The 15,496-nt window shown below is 41.1% G+C and overlaps 1 protein-coding gene across 1 annotated transcript; it reads left to right on the forward strand.

Moving 5' to 3' along the window:
• The first annotated feature begins 36 nt into the window (after positions 1–36).
• On the forward strand, positions 37–12,933 carry CIAO2A (cytosolic iron-sulfur assembly component 2A). The gene is made up of 5 exons (XM_024735300.1): positions 37–310; positions 4,335–4,499; positions 9,396–9,445; positions 11,660–11,705; positions 12,462–12,933. Exons 1-5 carry the CDS (start codon positions 187–189, stop codon positions 12,557–12,559), a joined length of 483 nt encoding a protein of 160 aa, XP_024591068.1. The 5' UTR covers positions 37–186; the 3' UTR covers positions 12,560–12,933.
• The last annotated feature ends 2,563 nt before the right edge of the window (positions 12,934–15,496 follow it).

The following is a 15,496-nucleotide window of genomic DNA, read 5'->3' on the forward strand; positions in this document are numbered from 1 at the left end:
GTAGTTCTCGTGGCTCCCTTACCTAGGTCCTTCGCGATACTCCGTCCGGTCCCGCCTATTCTCTGCCCTGGACCTTTAGGCGTCTCTTGGCCCGTTTGAAGACCAGGAAGTTGATAAGTCGCGAGGCTCGCTGCTGAGAGACGGTGGCTCGGTTGGGACAGTCGCCAGGGATGGCGGAGCGTAAGGATGGAGCGGGTGTCCGGACTGCTCTCCTGGACGCTGAGCAGAGTCCTGTGGCTGTCGGGCCTCTTTGAGCGGGGAGCTGCCCGGCAGCCCCGGATCATGGAAGAGAAAGCGCTAGAAGTTTATGGTAATTAATTTTACCCAGGGCAGCATTTGGTAGTATACGTGGAGGCGGGGGTAACGAGGGCCTCACCTGAGGGTTAAGAGTGGAGACTCGAGTTTTTGCCAGATCTCGTCCGGGAGCGTAGGAAGCTTTTTCTCCGGAGTCCTAAGTCACACGGGCATGTGGGTCTTTCTAGGACCCAGGCTCTTGCTAAACCCGGGGCAAGCCGAGCCTGGAGGTCTCAAACGCTTCATTTCCCTTGTCTGCCCCCACGTTCTAGTGGCTATCTCAAGACTTATGGGCAGAGCAAGCGTCTAGGGTGTTTGGTTAGGAAGCAAAGCTGGCCTGATTGCCCTACTTGAACCTCCTTCCTTCCTAGCCCCTGGACACACACTCCTCCTTCCGCCGCCGAGGGTACTGCTGGGTGACTGCCGAGTTGGGGACTGGCCCAAGGTCACAGCCACCCTCTTCTGCTGCAGAGGCCGTAGGCAGAGGTCCCTAAAAGCCCGGCCTTGAACTTATCGTTCTTTAACGCACCCAAGCCTGGTGTGCAAAAAAGAATACACACACATTGAGTTATATATATGTATAACGTATATTATATATATGCACACACACATATTCTCTATGCAACCCCTGGAACCGTCTTCATCGTACAGATGAGGAAATAAAGGTGTAGAGTGGTTAAACAACTACCTGGAGGCCACTCTGCCAGTAAAGAAACAGCAAAAACCAAAGCTCTTGTCTTCTGATTCCAAACTTAGTGCGCTTTTCATCACTTCATAATTGCTTTATGACTTGCCTTTTTGGGACTTATTAGTATTGTTTTTGAAAACTAAAACGACTGGATCTAACGAGCGTTCAAAGATTCCTGCTGACTTAGGGTAAAAGTATAACCACAAGAATACAGATAATGCAGGTAAGGATTATAGGCCCGTAGAAAGAAGCCAGGGATGTTAAAGACCTTCGGAGTTAATCTGGTTTACCTCTTGCTAGGGGCAGGACTTAAACCCAGTCAGGTGACAAGTGTGAGTGGAATGATCTCCACAAAGCAGTAAAGCAGAGGTCCCCAAGAGCCCGGCCTTGAACTTATAGTTCTTTAACACACCCAAGCCTGGAGTGCAAAAAAAATACACACACAGTGACTTATATATGTATAATATATATTATACATATACGCACACACACTTATATTCTCTATTCAACCCCTGGAACCATCTTCATTGTACAGGTAGGGTTTGTGGTTAAAGGTGGAGGGAGGTGTGGTCAAAAATTGTTTTACATAGCAGGTTGGAACTGGATCCTGAAGGTTTAAATATAAATGAAGAATTTAATATCAGTGCAGAGCCAGTAGAAGAATTTAAATCAAGGGAGCAATGTGAGGAGAGCAACATTGCTTTCTAAAAAAATAAATGCAAATCCCTAGAAAAGGAGAGAAGTTAAATAAGGCGTGAGGTTTAATTTCAGAGTTATTTAACATATGAACAATATAATGCAGCTTGTATATATGAGCCTTACAGGGAAAAGGCCTAGGATGAAAGGGAAAAAATTCCTTTTCAAAAAAACCTGTTTCCCTGAGCCCCGTGTTTCACAGCCTTGTGAAGCCTCTTTTTCCTGCTTCCCTTTTCAAATTCTGTTTCTAATCAAGTGATAAGCTCAGGAGTTGCTGGGGAGAAGATAGAGTTTGATTGATTTGTTTTTCCCTGCTGGATTTCTGATTACAGGGATGCTGTGAGTAATAGAACAAAACCTCAGGCTTGAGAACATCAAGCCTGTCGCATGTGAACTCCCTCTGCTTTTTTCTACCTCACTATTTCTCTTATCATTCTCCTTTTCCATCTTTTTCTACAACCTCAGGGTAAGAAGGAAATCTTTTCCTCTCCACCTGGAACCCAGCCTCCCACATCTTTGGTCTCATTCCTTTCTGCTTATTTTACCAGCCTCCTCCCCTCCCCTCCTTGAAATTTCAGTGGCTCTTCCTCTATTATTTTTTCCTTCCTCTGTTTGATCCTTCCCCTTGGGCTATAAAACATACTCAAGTTTCCCTTATCCTTGTCATTGTTCTAGCTTTTTCTAAACGCACTGTCCTTTTTTTGCTCTTCCCTCCTTCCCTGTCAAAGCCCTAGGATTACATTTGCAGTTCCTTCTCACTTCCCCTTTTGCAAGCTGGCCTCTGCCTTTACCTCTCTACCGAAGGTGCTTTCTTACAGGTGACCTGAGACTGGCTTTAGCTTTCGTTAACCTGCATTTTTCTGCAGCATTTTTTTTTTAATTTATTTTTGGCTGTGTTGGGTCTTCGTTGCTGCACGCGGGCATTCTCTAGTTGTGGCGAACGGGGGCAACTCTTCATTGTGGTGCGCGGGCTTCTCATTGCGGTGGCTTCTCTTGTTGCAGAGCATAGGCTCTAGGTGCACGGGCTTCAGTAGTTGTGGCACATGGGCTGAGTAGTTGCGGCTCCCGGGCTCTAGAGCGCAGGCTCAGTAGTTGTGGTGCACGGGCTTAGTTGCTCCACAGCATGTAGCATCTTCCCAGACTAGGGATCGAACCTGTGTCCCCTGCATTGGCAGGTGGATTCTTAACCACTGTGCCACCAGGGAAGGCCCTTTTCTGCAGCATTTGATGTTGTTAACCATCCCCTCTTTCCTTTATGCTGCGTTTTGCTTTTCTTCCTCCTATTGATCCCCAAATTTGGTGCTTCCTACAGATCCATACTTGGTTCTCTTTCCCTTTACATTTGTGATTCTCCAACTGGACTGCACATAAGAACAGCCTGAAGAATTTTTTTAAGTCTCAATGCCCAGGTCATACTGTGAATCAATTAAATCAGAATCCCTGGTAGGGTTCAGACACCAGTTTTTGTTTTTGTTTTGAAACATTCCTAGTGATTCCATTGTTCAGCCAAGGTTGAAAACTATGGTTCTACTCATTGTTCTTTGTGAATCCCATGAGTTCAACAGCCACTCCAGCCTTGGTTCTCTTAAACCTTATGCCATAATTCAGTGTTTGCTGGAATGTTCCATTGGTTTGCCCCTTAAGCACCTCAGAATGATTATATATAAGATTTAACCTGTTTATCTCAGCCCCCACCCAAATTTCTTCCTTTGTTCTCTCTTCTTTTTTATTTTTATTCTATCTTTGTTCTCACAGGCGCTTAGATTTACAATCTTAGTCATCTTCCTTTTCTCCCTTTCCTTGTCTTCTTCATCCAAATAGTTGTCAGATTCTGTTGATTCTGCCTCTGAAATTACTTCTTCGTCTTTCCCCTCCTCTCTATTGCTATGGTCATGTCCCTGTTTTAGGCCCAAGTTTTTCAGCTAGTATCCCTGGCTCTGCTCTTTAGTTCTGAGTCTACCAGCTGACAGTGTAATGCTGTCCATGTCACTCCCTTGTTCAGAACCTCTTGAGGACTGTAGCTGACTCTAAAAGAGCCTTAATGGGCTGGCCTAAACTCTTAATAACTTCTTCCCTTATGCTGAGTTCCGTGCAAACTAAACTTGTTCTTTACTTTCCTTCACCTTAAATGGCAAATATTGAAATGTTACCCATTTTTTTGTTTTTGTTTTTTGTTTGTTGTGGGTTTTTTTTTGGCCACGCAGTGCGGCCTGCAGGGTCTTAGTTCCCTGATCAAGGATCAAACCTGGGCCCCTGCAGTGGAAGCGTGGAGTCCTAACCACTGGACCGCCAGGGAATTCCCCAAAATGTTACCCATTTTTAAAGGCTTGATTCAGATTCCATTTCTATAAATCCCAATACTGCATTCTCCCAAACTAAGTTATTTTTTCCCTTGAACTTCTATGACACTTTCCACATTCATGTATTCTCTCTGCAAGGTTGGATCCAAGAAACTGGACATGAGGTAGTAATAATCCAAGAAAATGGTTTTCTCAAAAGGACACTAGTAGTGGAAATTTCTGTCAGAAACCTGGGGAGTGGCTGTAGTATTTGCTCAGACAAAAAGAAGTCAGTGTTTGGATTAGGACTGGCAAAATTGTTTGTATTTAGAATATTCATGTTTTAACATAAAACCTTTTCTCTGATGTTTCTTTAGATTTGATTCGAACTATCCGGGACCCAGAGAAACCCAATACTTTAGAAGAACTGGAAGTGGTAACGGAAAGTTGTGTGGAGGTTCAGGAGATAAATGAAGAAGACTATTTGGTTATTATCAGGTTCACGCCAACAGTACCTCATTGCTCTTTGGCGACTCTTATTGGTAAGGTTTTAGGTAAAGATATTTATATATTAATTCTGAATTATTCTAGCTGATACTGACCCACAGTAACAATTAACATCATGTATCATACTTTATGGTTTACAGAATATTTTCTGTAGTTCTCAACAATTAGTGTATGAGAGGGTCAATATTATCTTCATTGTACAGATGAGGAACCTGAGGCTCAGAGAGTTTAAGGGACTTGCTCAGCATCATGTAGGCAGGAAATGATGAAGCTGAGGCTCAATTCCAGGTCTCCTGACTTTAAGTGTGTTTTTCCTTTAGCTATACCATGCTGCTTCTCTACAATTAATGGAGCCTGAGTGTGGGCCAGCTCCTCTCCTCAGTTCTGGAGATCGGAATGGGTGTTGTCAGACTAGCACTGCTGTCCTTACCATCTTCTCCTTTTAGCTGCTCTCTTGGCTTCTGTGTAGCATGGGGAGAAGTCCTGGTGGGAGGGTATTTTTTCAGGTAGTTTTCTTTTTGAGAGGTTGCATTCCCAATATTTTGGATTAGTTAGCTGTGAGATATACAATAGATATCTTTGAATGTATACTTTGTTAAAAAGAAGGTAAAGAAAGTTTATTTCAAACCAGATCTTGATCAGTAGGGAACCAATTAAATAATCAGTGATGGTGTTTATTAACAATGGAATACTATGCAGCTATAAAAAAGAATGAAGAAGCTCTCCATATACTAATATGGAAAGATCTCTATGACATACTGTTTGGAAATAAAAGCAAGTATAATATTGCTACATTTGTGTAAAGAGGAGCAAAAATGTACATTTATATTTGATTGCATATCCATAAAGAAAACATAAGAAATGAATATCTAAGATGGGTGTGGGTATTAGTGATGGTGGGAACTGGTCAGATGGGGGATAGGGTGGCAGGGAGACTTTATAACTTTTTATATTTTTAAGCTTTTGAACATTGAGACTATATTACCTATTTAAAAATAGACAAATTTATAAAAAGGATTGGAAAGGTAAATATTCTATTGTTGTTTCTACTATTGTTGTGAGTTGTCTTTCTTTTCTCACTTGTTGGACCTGGGATCCCTCAAGTAGTGGTTTCCAGCATATGGGGCACATCTTGAGGGACTAGATGGTCTGTGAATCCATAGATACTATTGTGGTTATAAAATTCCAATACTAGAAAAAGCATTCTTGAATACATATTTTTCGTCATTGGACAGTTTCTGAATCAACAGATATCGAAAACAGATTTCAAAAAGTAATATTTATATTGTGTTTCTTAAATTATAAAAGTAACATGTTTGTTGGCAATAATTTTGAAATTCCACAAAAGTATAAAGAAGAAAAATTTTTAAAGTTGTCATTAGAATGTGTGCTCTAGGCTAAAATTCCAGCTCTGTCAGCTCTGTCACTCTTTGGTCTTGGGCAAGTTACTTAACCTTTCCAAGCCTATTTCCTTATCTGTAAAATACTGATAGTAAGGGTAACTACTGAGTTGTAAGGGTTAAGTAATAGAAAGCATGAAGTAGATGAGAAATGTTTTTTAGTTCTCCTTAAATATTACTGTTTAGTTATATGGTCAACTATATGGTCATATAATTATATGGTCATCATTTTTGTAACCATTCAGACTACTTCTAGCCTCCTACAATTATAAATAATACTATGATGAACAGCTTTACACATAAATATTTTTATTTATCTCTAGTTATTACTTCAGGATAAATTTCTGTAAGTGGAATTATTGGGTCATATGGTAGAAATATTTTTAAGTCTCTGGGTAAATATTAGCAAGTCACAGGGAATTCCCTGGTGGTCCAGTGATTAGGACTCTGCACTTTCACTGCCAAGGGCACGGGTTCAATCCCTGGTCAGGGAACTAAGATCCCACGAGCCGCGTGGTATAGCCAAAAAAAAAGTTCATACTCTTTGACTGAGGAATTAAGGAAATAATTCCCTAGGAGAAAATAGTAGCATGTACAAAACATATATAGTAAATTTATTATAATAAATCCTGGAAGAAACTATAGTATCGATTAATACTGAAATGATATAAAAATAATGGCATTTCTTATTTCTATTGAAAATGATGAATATAATCAAGGAATCAAAGTATCTGTGTAAGAGTGGATGAAAAAGCTTGAATGATAAATTGAATTTGCGTCATGATTGCAGTTATTTTAAAAAACTGTGTTTACGTGGACAGATTGAGAGAGCACATGAAATAAAAATAACTGTAAAGGTGTCAAGATTAGATTATGGTTGAATTTCAGATCTCTACACCTTTTGACAGAGTTTTGTCACTTTTTTGGCCCTTTTGATATGGGTTTCATTTAAGACCATTGGCTTTTGAGAAGGTTGTATGGTAGTGTATGATAGCAATCGTGTTCAAGCAACATGACTGGAAAAGTCGATGAAGGGAGTCCTTTTTCTGGCTGATGCATTAGGAGGCATTTCCTATGATCAGGTAGTACTAAGCAGAGAAAGGCATCTGAGTCAGAGTTCCACCCTGACTGCTTAGGTTGTCACCTACTCAGTTACCCTGGTATATCATTCCAAAGACAAGGAAGACTCAAAGCGGGTGAGTGGGTAGGGCAGAAAAACCACTTGATAATCTTTTCTGTTGACTTAAACAAGAATGGCTGAAGGCAGGATACGAAGGGCATAGGATTTGGAGTCTAGATTTAGCTTCCAGCTCTGCCACATATTAGCTATGTGATGTGGAACAAATCACTCATCTTGGTTCCTGGCTGTAAAATGAAAATGATAAAATAGTAATAGCTAACATTTACTGGATACTTATTATGCATCAACTGCTGTTTTAAGCATGACTATATTTACTCCTCATGCGTAACAACCTTATATATAGTGGTACTATTATAATACTTGTATAACAGATAAGGAAACTGAAGTTCAGAGAGGTTAAGTAACTTGCCTGGCGTCACACAGCTAGTGTGTAGTGGAGCCACTTTTGAACCCAAATTACCTGTCTCAGTTATGCTATACTGCCTATCTTGAGGATACTGATATTCAAGAAAGTGCTTTGTGAATTGTAAAACAGTTATTATTTATGGGTAAAATACCTACCAACAGTGACTAGAACACATGAGGATGCTCAAGAAACAAATTAAGGAGACAATGGGGGAGCAGAGGAAGGACAACCCTCCAGATAAGCTTTAAGGCAGATAGATAATCTAAAGGGAGACCCTTCTTAAGGAAATTATATATTTTCTTTAGAATTCCCTAATATTTATTATGGAATTACTGTGTTGTAGACTCTAAGGTAGGCCCAATCTCATTGTAGCTCATTTAATTCTTTTTCCTTCTCTGGAATTTTTCAGATGATTCTGTTAGAAAACCTAGTGGTACTTTAGAAAACCACAAGCAAATTAATTTCATACCTCCCCAAAAGAGAGGTAGTCTAACAATTATGTTTTGCTGTGTTATGTTTGGGGTTTTGTTATTGTTGTTTATTTTTAATCAAACCAAAATACTAAGAAAATGTTCCTTATAACGTAACAAGCCCTTATGTATTGATATTAGTTGAGAGAGGAAATAAATTGCTCTAAATAAAAACCTGCAAAGCCAGGGAACTGGAGATTCATTCTGACCCTGTTTTTCAAAAACTCATTACTGAGACACTTTTTCCTCATAATAAGAGCAGCTTGGTTTATCTTCTCTGTCTAGAGGTGTAGACTTAGTTAAAATTGTATGCCATATTTTATGGTGGGGGAGAAGTGAAACATTGGCACTGAGGCTCTGTTCCAAGCCGACTTTTAATTTCTCTTGGAAGTCTCAACTGGAAAAAAAAATATTGAACTGTGACTTGGTATTGGGGTGATAAACTGAACTTCAGAGGAGCTTGTTTCAGGGAAACAACTCTATTTGTACCCTGCAGGCACAGAGGATTCCAAATTTGAGAGATTGCTGTGGTCCTTTTTTTTTTAAAATAAATTTATTTATTTAGGCTGTGTTGGGTCTTCGTTTCTGTGCGAGGGCTTTCTCTAGTTGCAGCGAGCGGGGGCCACTCTTCATCGCGGTGCGCGGGCCTTTCACTGTTGCGGCCTCTCTTGTTGCGGAGCACAGGCTCCAGATGCGCAGGCTCAGTAGCTGTGGCTCACGGCCCCAGTTGCTCCGCAGCATGTGGGATCTTCCCAGACCAGGGCTCAGAACCCGTGTCCCCTGCATCGGCAGGCAGATTCTCAACCACTGCGCCACCAGGGAAGACCACTTGTGGTGCTTTTTAAGTGGCTCTTACTTGGTTTTAAGTTTTTTTGTTTTTTTGTATTTTTGCAGTACACGGGCCTCGCACTGTTGTGGCCTCTCCCGTTGCAGAGCGCAGGCTCCTGACGCGCAGGCTCAGCGGCCATGGCTCACGGGCTCAGCCGCTCCGCGACATGTGGGATCTTCCCGGACTGGGACACAAACCCGTGTCCCCTGCATCGGCAGGTGGATTCTCATCCACTGCGCCACCAGGGACGCCCCGGTTTTAAGTTTTTGTGTGGCCTGACCTGTTGCAGGCATTCAATAAAGTTTAATGAGTGAATTGGCCTTTGATGGAAGGCAAATTGATACAGCAGAAAGGACCTGCGTTTTGCAGTGGTTTCGGGTTCCAGTCCCAACTCTGTCATTTTACTAGCTCTTTGATCTTGGGTAAGTTACACTGTGACCTTGGTTTCATAATTTGTAGAATGGGATTGACAATACCTAGCTCACTGGATTATCATGAGGAATTCGTAAGATGTATCAATATGAAAGTTGCTAGGTAAAGGTGCCAGGCTCAAAGGAGGCGTACATTGGATTGAGCCTAAGCTCTTTTCAGCTACTGTTTTGTATAGAGACACCTAGACACAGCTGTATGCCTTTTCAAGAACCAATAAGAAGAGATAATTGGGGCTTTTTTTTTTCCTCCGCAGGGCTGTGCTTAAGAGTTAAACTTCAGCGGTGTTTACCGTTTAAACATAAGGTAAGGAATGTGTTTTTTGTTGTTGTTTTATAATAGCTTTGTTGAGATTTGAGTCACATATCATACAACCACCTATTTAAAGTATAGAATTTAATGTTTTTTGTTATATTCACAAAATTATGCAGCCATCGCTACTATCAATTTTGGAACATTTTCATCATCCCAGTAAAAAAAACCCATACCAATTAGCAGTCATTCCCCATTTCTCCTAAACCCTCTCCCATCCCAAGGCAACCACTTTTGTCTCTATAGATTTGCCTATTCTGGGTGTTTCATTTAAATGGAATCATATACTTTGTGGTCTTTTAAGACTGCCATCTTTCACTTAGAATAATATTTTCAGAATTCATTCACGTCATAACATGTATCAGTATTTCATTCTTTGCCTTGCCTTGTACTGTTCTTTTGTGTAGATATCACATTGTATTTATTTGTTTTATAATTTGGTAGACATTTGGGTTGTTTCCACTTTTTGTCTTTTATGAATAATGTTGCTATGAACCTTTGTGTGCAAGTGTTTGTGTGGATATGTGTTTTCATTTCTTTTCCACTGAGGGCATATGTTTTCCATTTCTTTTCTTCCTGGATTCTATGGTAACTCGATGTTTGACCTTTTGAGGAACTTCCAGACTGTTTTCCATAGCCACTTCACCCTTTTACATTCCCACCAGCAGCCTATGAGGGTTCTGATTTCGGCACACCCTTGCCAATACTTATCATGATTATCTCTTTTTTTCATTATAGCCATCACTAGAATGTGTGAAGTGATATCTAACTGTGGTTTTGATTTGCATTTCCCTGATGGGTGACAATATTCATCCAAAAATTTAAAACCAATTAAGAACCACTTAAAAAGGGCCACAAGAAACCTCTCAAATTTAGAATCTTCTGTGGACCAAACCAACTGTTTGGTTACCCTGAGGTATAGTTTGCATAGGAATAGCAAGGTAAATGCTTGACTCTTCCCCTTTATTTACCATTTTTCAGAATAATGAGTCGTGCATAATTTTAAGCCAAAGTAAATGAGTATAGAGTGATTTTATGCCACTTCCTTTGTTGTTTAGAATAAGAGTTAGTGTTATGCCACTGGGGGAATGTATATGGTGTTTTGTCTTTTAAAGAAGACTGGACTAAATGGTCTCTAGGGTCTCTTAGAGCCATAATAGGCTATGATTTTCCCCCCTCATGAAAAACATTTATCTCAGTAGTAAATAAGTATATGCGAATGATATCACATGCTCCAATGTTCCCTGAAAAATAGACATACCTTTATCATATAGCATGATTTATTTACCACAAGATTTGCAATAATTTTGTGGGTTTGTCTCAAAAGCTCTGGTTCTTGGAGGTTAGCTAGTTTAAGGAAGTGAGTGCAGCAGGACCAGGAGAGATAGCTTAACGAGTATTGTACTTGAGAATAAATTTATCAAGATAATAGTAGATGAGAAAAGGAGGATACTGAAAACTATATATTGTGATCCCATTTTTGTAAAGTACACGATAAAAAGAAACTTCTAGCCTTGGGGTGTGTGTGTGTGTGTGTGTGTGTATGCATGTAATGTGTGTGTGTGTGAAATCTTAAATTATGTGGGTATAGAGAAAAATATGGAAGAAAGTACACTAGATTTTTTTTTTTTTTTTTTTGCGGTATGCGGGCCTCTCACTGTTGTGGCCTCTCCTGCTGCGGAGCACAGGCTCTGGACGCGCAGGCTCAGCGGCCATGGCTCTCGGGCCCAGCTGCTCCGCGGCATGTGGAATCTTCCTGGACCAGGGCACGAACCCGTGTCCCCTGCATCGGCAGGCGGACTCTCAACCACTGTGCCACCAGGGAAGCCCCAACACTAGATTATTAATGTGGCTTTCTTGTGGGGTGGGGCAGGGAGAAAGCTTAGATACTGATTTGGGAGGAAGAGGTAGAGTGCAGGGGATATATATTGTTGAGTAAAACATGTATGAGATCTCACTTGTATAAAATTGTAGGTTTGTATTCATTAAAAAATAATCAATGGGAATACCCGCCGCGGGCCTTCCCCACATGACCAAAATAAAAAGTCCTACTAACTTCAGCCCTCATTTTAGAGAAGAATGTGAAGATTTGTCCCAAGTCTACAGGATTGGGGCTTTCATCCCTAGACTCTTGAGTCCATTGTACATTCCACCTCACTCATCTTAGAATGCTCTAAATGTTTTGCTTTTAATGTATTTTTTTTCTAGTTGGAAATCTACATTTCTGAAGGAACCCACTCAACGGAGGAAGATAGTAAGTGAATTTTGAACCATTTTTAGAAAACAGCTTCATATAGTACTTTATCTTGGGTATTACGTTATTCTGCCAGCCAAGTATCTATTGGGTCATTTGCAAAAAAGAACAAAATCAGCTCTTAGCTTTTCCTAAGCTTTTCCTTAATCAAAGAAATTTTGATTAAACAATCTAAATTAATGGGTTCTTCTTTACTTGTACTTTGTTCAGCTTGTTTTAGGGGACAGTGGTCATTTGAAGTGTAACTAGAGTTAAGCCCTGTGGATATTGACTGGTTTAGGCCAGTGCCCACACATCTGTGAGGAATATCCAGCTCTAGGAACTTTGAATTATAAGCGCTAAAAAGAGCTTGATTCTTCTCTTTGGTGGCAGGATAGAGAGCTGTGTACTTGAAATTGAAATCAAAGGTCCAGCAAGTAAAGCTTTAGGGAATCTTGGGGTAGGTGTTGTCTTCCTGGGTTAATGTATTAAAATGGGAGTAGAGAAGCATTTTTTGTATAAAGGATCTTTAGCCTACAGAGAGAAATAAAGTGGCAGCCGCTTAAAAATAACAGAGGTGGGATTTAGGAAAAGCAAAAGTGGGATTACAGGGGATTTTTTTCTCTTTAAGTCTCCCCTTCGAAACTTATGAATAACTAGCCAAAACCTGCGTTAAGTTCTCAAGGAGTTAAATTCTATTTTAACAAGCTAATAAAATTACTGTCTGTTGCTGTGTATTGACATAGTCCTGCTAACTTTTGCCTGTGTGTTTTGTAGTCAACAAGCAGATAAATGACAAAGAACGAGTGGCAGCTGCAATGGAGAACCCCAACTTACGGGAAATCGTGGAACAGTGTGTCCTTGAACCTGACTAATAGCTGTTTTAAGAGCCACTGAACTGGAATCGTTTGATATATTTGTTTAAACTCTTTGTAAAATGTAAAAGACTCATGTTTAATATGTAGGTGATTTGTACCTCAGTGCATTTTTTTAAAGGATGATTTCCAAGCAAGATTTAATTATAAGGTAGTACCTAGTTTGTTCAGTGTTTAACATTCTCAGGATTTGTAACACTTAAATGATCGACAGAAAAATATTTTCTAGTAATTATGTGTCAGATGAGTTGCTATTTTTCTGATGCCCATTCTGATACAACTGCTTTTCATGTCAAATATTTACTGTGCCCAAATGTATTCAGTTTAAATCATTACTCTGTAAATAAATAAAACAGAGATGATTCTTGTATACACCTTAGAATGTTTTTATTTAATTGTAAATTTTAGTGTAAATATTAGCACTAAAAGATATTTCCAAAGCTTTATTTTCTGATTATTATGTAAAATCAGAGATAGGAGAACCAAAAAGAACCCTTAATATCAGGCCTGGGCCCTGACTTCCTTCAAGAAGAGTCCTGGACCCATTTACAGATAAGGAACAAATGTGAAGAGGGCCAGGTGACTTATATAGTTTTGAAGATCAAGAAGTCCCCAAAGAAATTTTGATTAAACAATCTAAATTAATAGGTTCTTCTTTACTTGTACTTGGTTCAGTTTGTTTTAGGGGACAGTGGTCATTTGAAGTGTAACCGGGTATGTTAGGAAGCTTCCGAGGTGCCCCCCCCACCCAATGATCCTTGATTCCTGATATTCGTGCCCTTGTAGTTTCCTTCCATATTGAACCAGAACTGGTTGCCATGACTAAAAAAGAATCAGAGGTGACAGTGTGTGATTTCTGAGGCTAGATCATAAGAGATGTTACTGCTTTCACCTTGTGATCACTTGAGTTGCTCGCTCTGCAGGAATCCAGCTGCCATGTCCTAAGAACACTCAGACAGCCCTGTGGACAATTCCACATGGAGAGGAATTGAGGCCTTCCACCAACAACGAGCACCAACTTGCATACCATGTGGGGGAACCACGTTGGAAGCCATTGTGAAGCCTCAGTCAGGCTGACATCTTGACTGGAACCTCACTAGACCCTGAGCCAGAAGCCACTCCCTAATTCCTGATGCAGAGAAGCTGTGAGTGATAATAAATGTTTATTGTTTACAGCACTAAGTTTTGGTGTAATTTGCCATGCAGCAATAAGTAACTAATACACAAGGTATTAGAATAGAACTCTTCTGCCTCAGATTTAATTGAGGATTCTAAGGGGAAAACATGAGAACTTGTTCCATGGCTCTTGAACCCCTTTATCCACTTCAAGAATATGAGTTTTGAGAGAACAGAGAGGATTTGGTAAGAAGATTGATGAAGAGATTTCTTTGGTTAAAGCTGTTGCTATGCTGAGTTCCAACCCCCATCTTGGTGGAAGGTTGAGGAAATGACACCTTCTACCACTATCTGCTGAGGGGAATTTCAAGGGGACAACTCAGAGAGTTTGGAAATGTGTCCATTTCCAGCCAGAAAAGTGGTGCCTGACTCAGGCCTGAGAAAGCAAGCAGAAGTGGGCTGAAGGCTGGGGCCTGACTCCTGCCCAGGAAATCTAGAGGGTGAGAGAAAGGCAAGGCTAACTACCTTGATGACAGAGCCCTGGGATGCACAAATGTTTCTCGTGGACCATGCTGTGGGGTCATATTTGACATTGCTCAACAAGCCATCAGCAGGGCCAAGGAGACCTCACAGAAAGGGTCTGGAGGTGTACCGCCTGGTGCCCAGGGACTGAGGAGAGAAGACGGCAAGTGAGCAGCCAGGATGGAGATGCATCTGCCAGGGTCAGGGGACACAGCGGGAATGCCTGGTAAGCGTACAAAAGTGCCAACCTAAGAGAAAGAGCCAGCTCTAATCATCAGGCAGAGAGAGCATGAGGCCAAGCAGCTACGTAAGATCTGTCCCATCTCTGGTGCTCCTCCCTCCCTCAGCTCCCGCAGTGGCAAAGTTGAAGAGGGGGAAAGAGGAGAGAGCAGAGGACCCCATCCCATGGCTCCGCTGGAGGTTTCAAGCCTGAAGCAAGCTCAAGTTAGGAAAGAGTTGATGTCAAGTTTGTAGTTCTAACTATTAGATGTGACTAGATAATTCAGTGTAATGAGATTGTATGGTTAAAAGTGACAAGATGACTTAATCTGACAGAAGCCATATGTCTGCCCAAGTCTTCACCCATGGGCAGAGGAAGATCATGCCTTCTCAACAAAGTTTCAAAGGATTAGTGGGGGACAAAAATAAAATCAATTCTTACACAACATACTGGTTATAGAAGTCCTGTTAAAACCATCTTGGGGACTTCCCTGGTGGCGCAGTGGTTAAGAATCCTCCTGCCAATGCAGGGGACATGGGTTCGAGCCCTGGTCCGGGAAGATCCCACATGCCGCAGAGCAACTAAGCCCGTGCGCCACAACTACTGAGCCTGAGCTCTAGAGCCCGCGTGCCACAACTACTGAAGCCCGCACACCCAGAGCCCATGCTCCACAACAAGAGAAGCCACCACAATGAGAAGCCCGCGCACCACAACGAAGAGAAGCCCCTGCTTGCCCCAACTAGAGAAAGCCTGCGTGCAGCAACGAAGACCCAACACAGCCATAAATAAATAAATTTTAAAAAATCCCCAAACCATCTTGGCTTCTGCTGAGGCTCTGCACTGTGGGAATATCCCAGCAGAGCTTCATCCCCGTGATCTTCCTCTCTTGAGAAAAACCTCTAACATTGTGGCATCCGAGCACCAGCTTTGTGGCAATGTCACTGTCGATTCTTAATCTTTTGCTGTGAAAGCTCTCATTGGCTCCTCTCTTTCTTCCCAGATCTTTAACAGTTGGTTATCCAGCATACATAAATAGATCCAGAAGTAATAAAATATTGCTGATTTTTAGTCATCATTGT

This window comes from Neophocaena asiaeorientalis, unplaced genomic scaffold (genome assembly GCF_003031525.2).
Source record: "Neophocaena asiaeorientalis asiaeorientalis breed wild unplaced genomic scaffold, Neophocaena_asiaeorientalis_V1.1 scaffold264, whole genome shotgun sequence".
Taxonomy (NCBI): domain Eukaryota; kingdom Metazoa; phylum Chordata; class Mammalia; order Artiodactyla; family Phocoenidae; genus Neophocaena; species Neophocaena asiaeorientalis.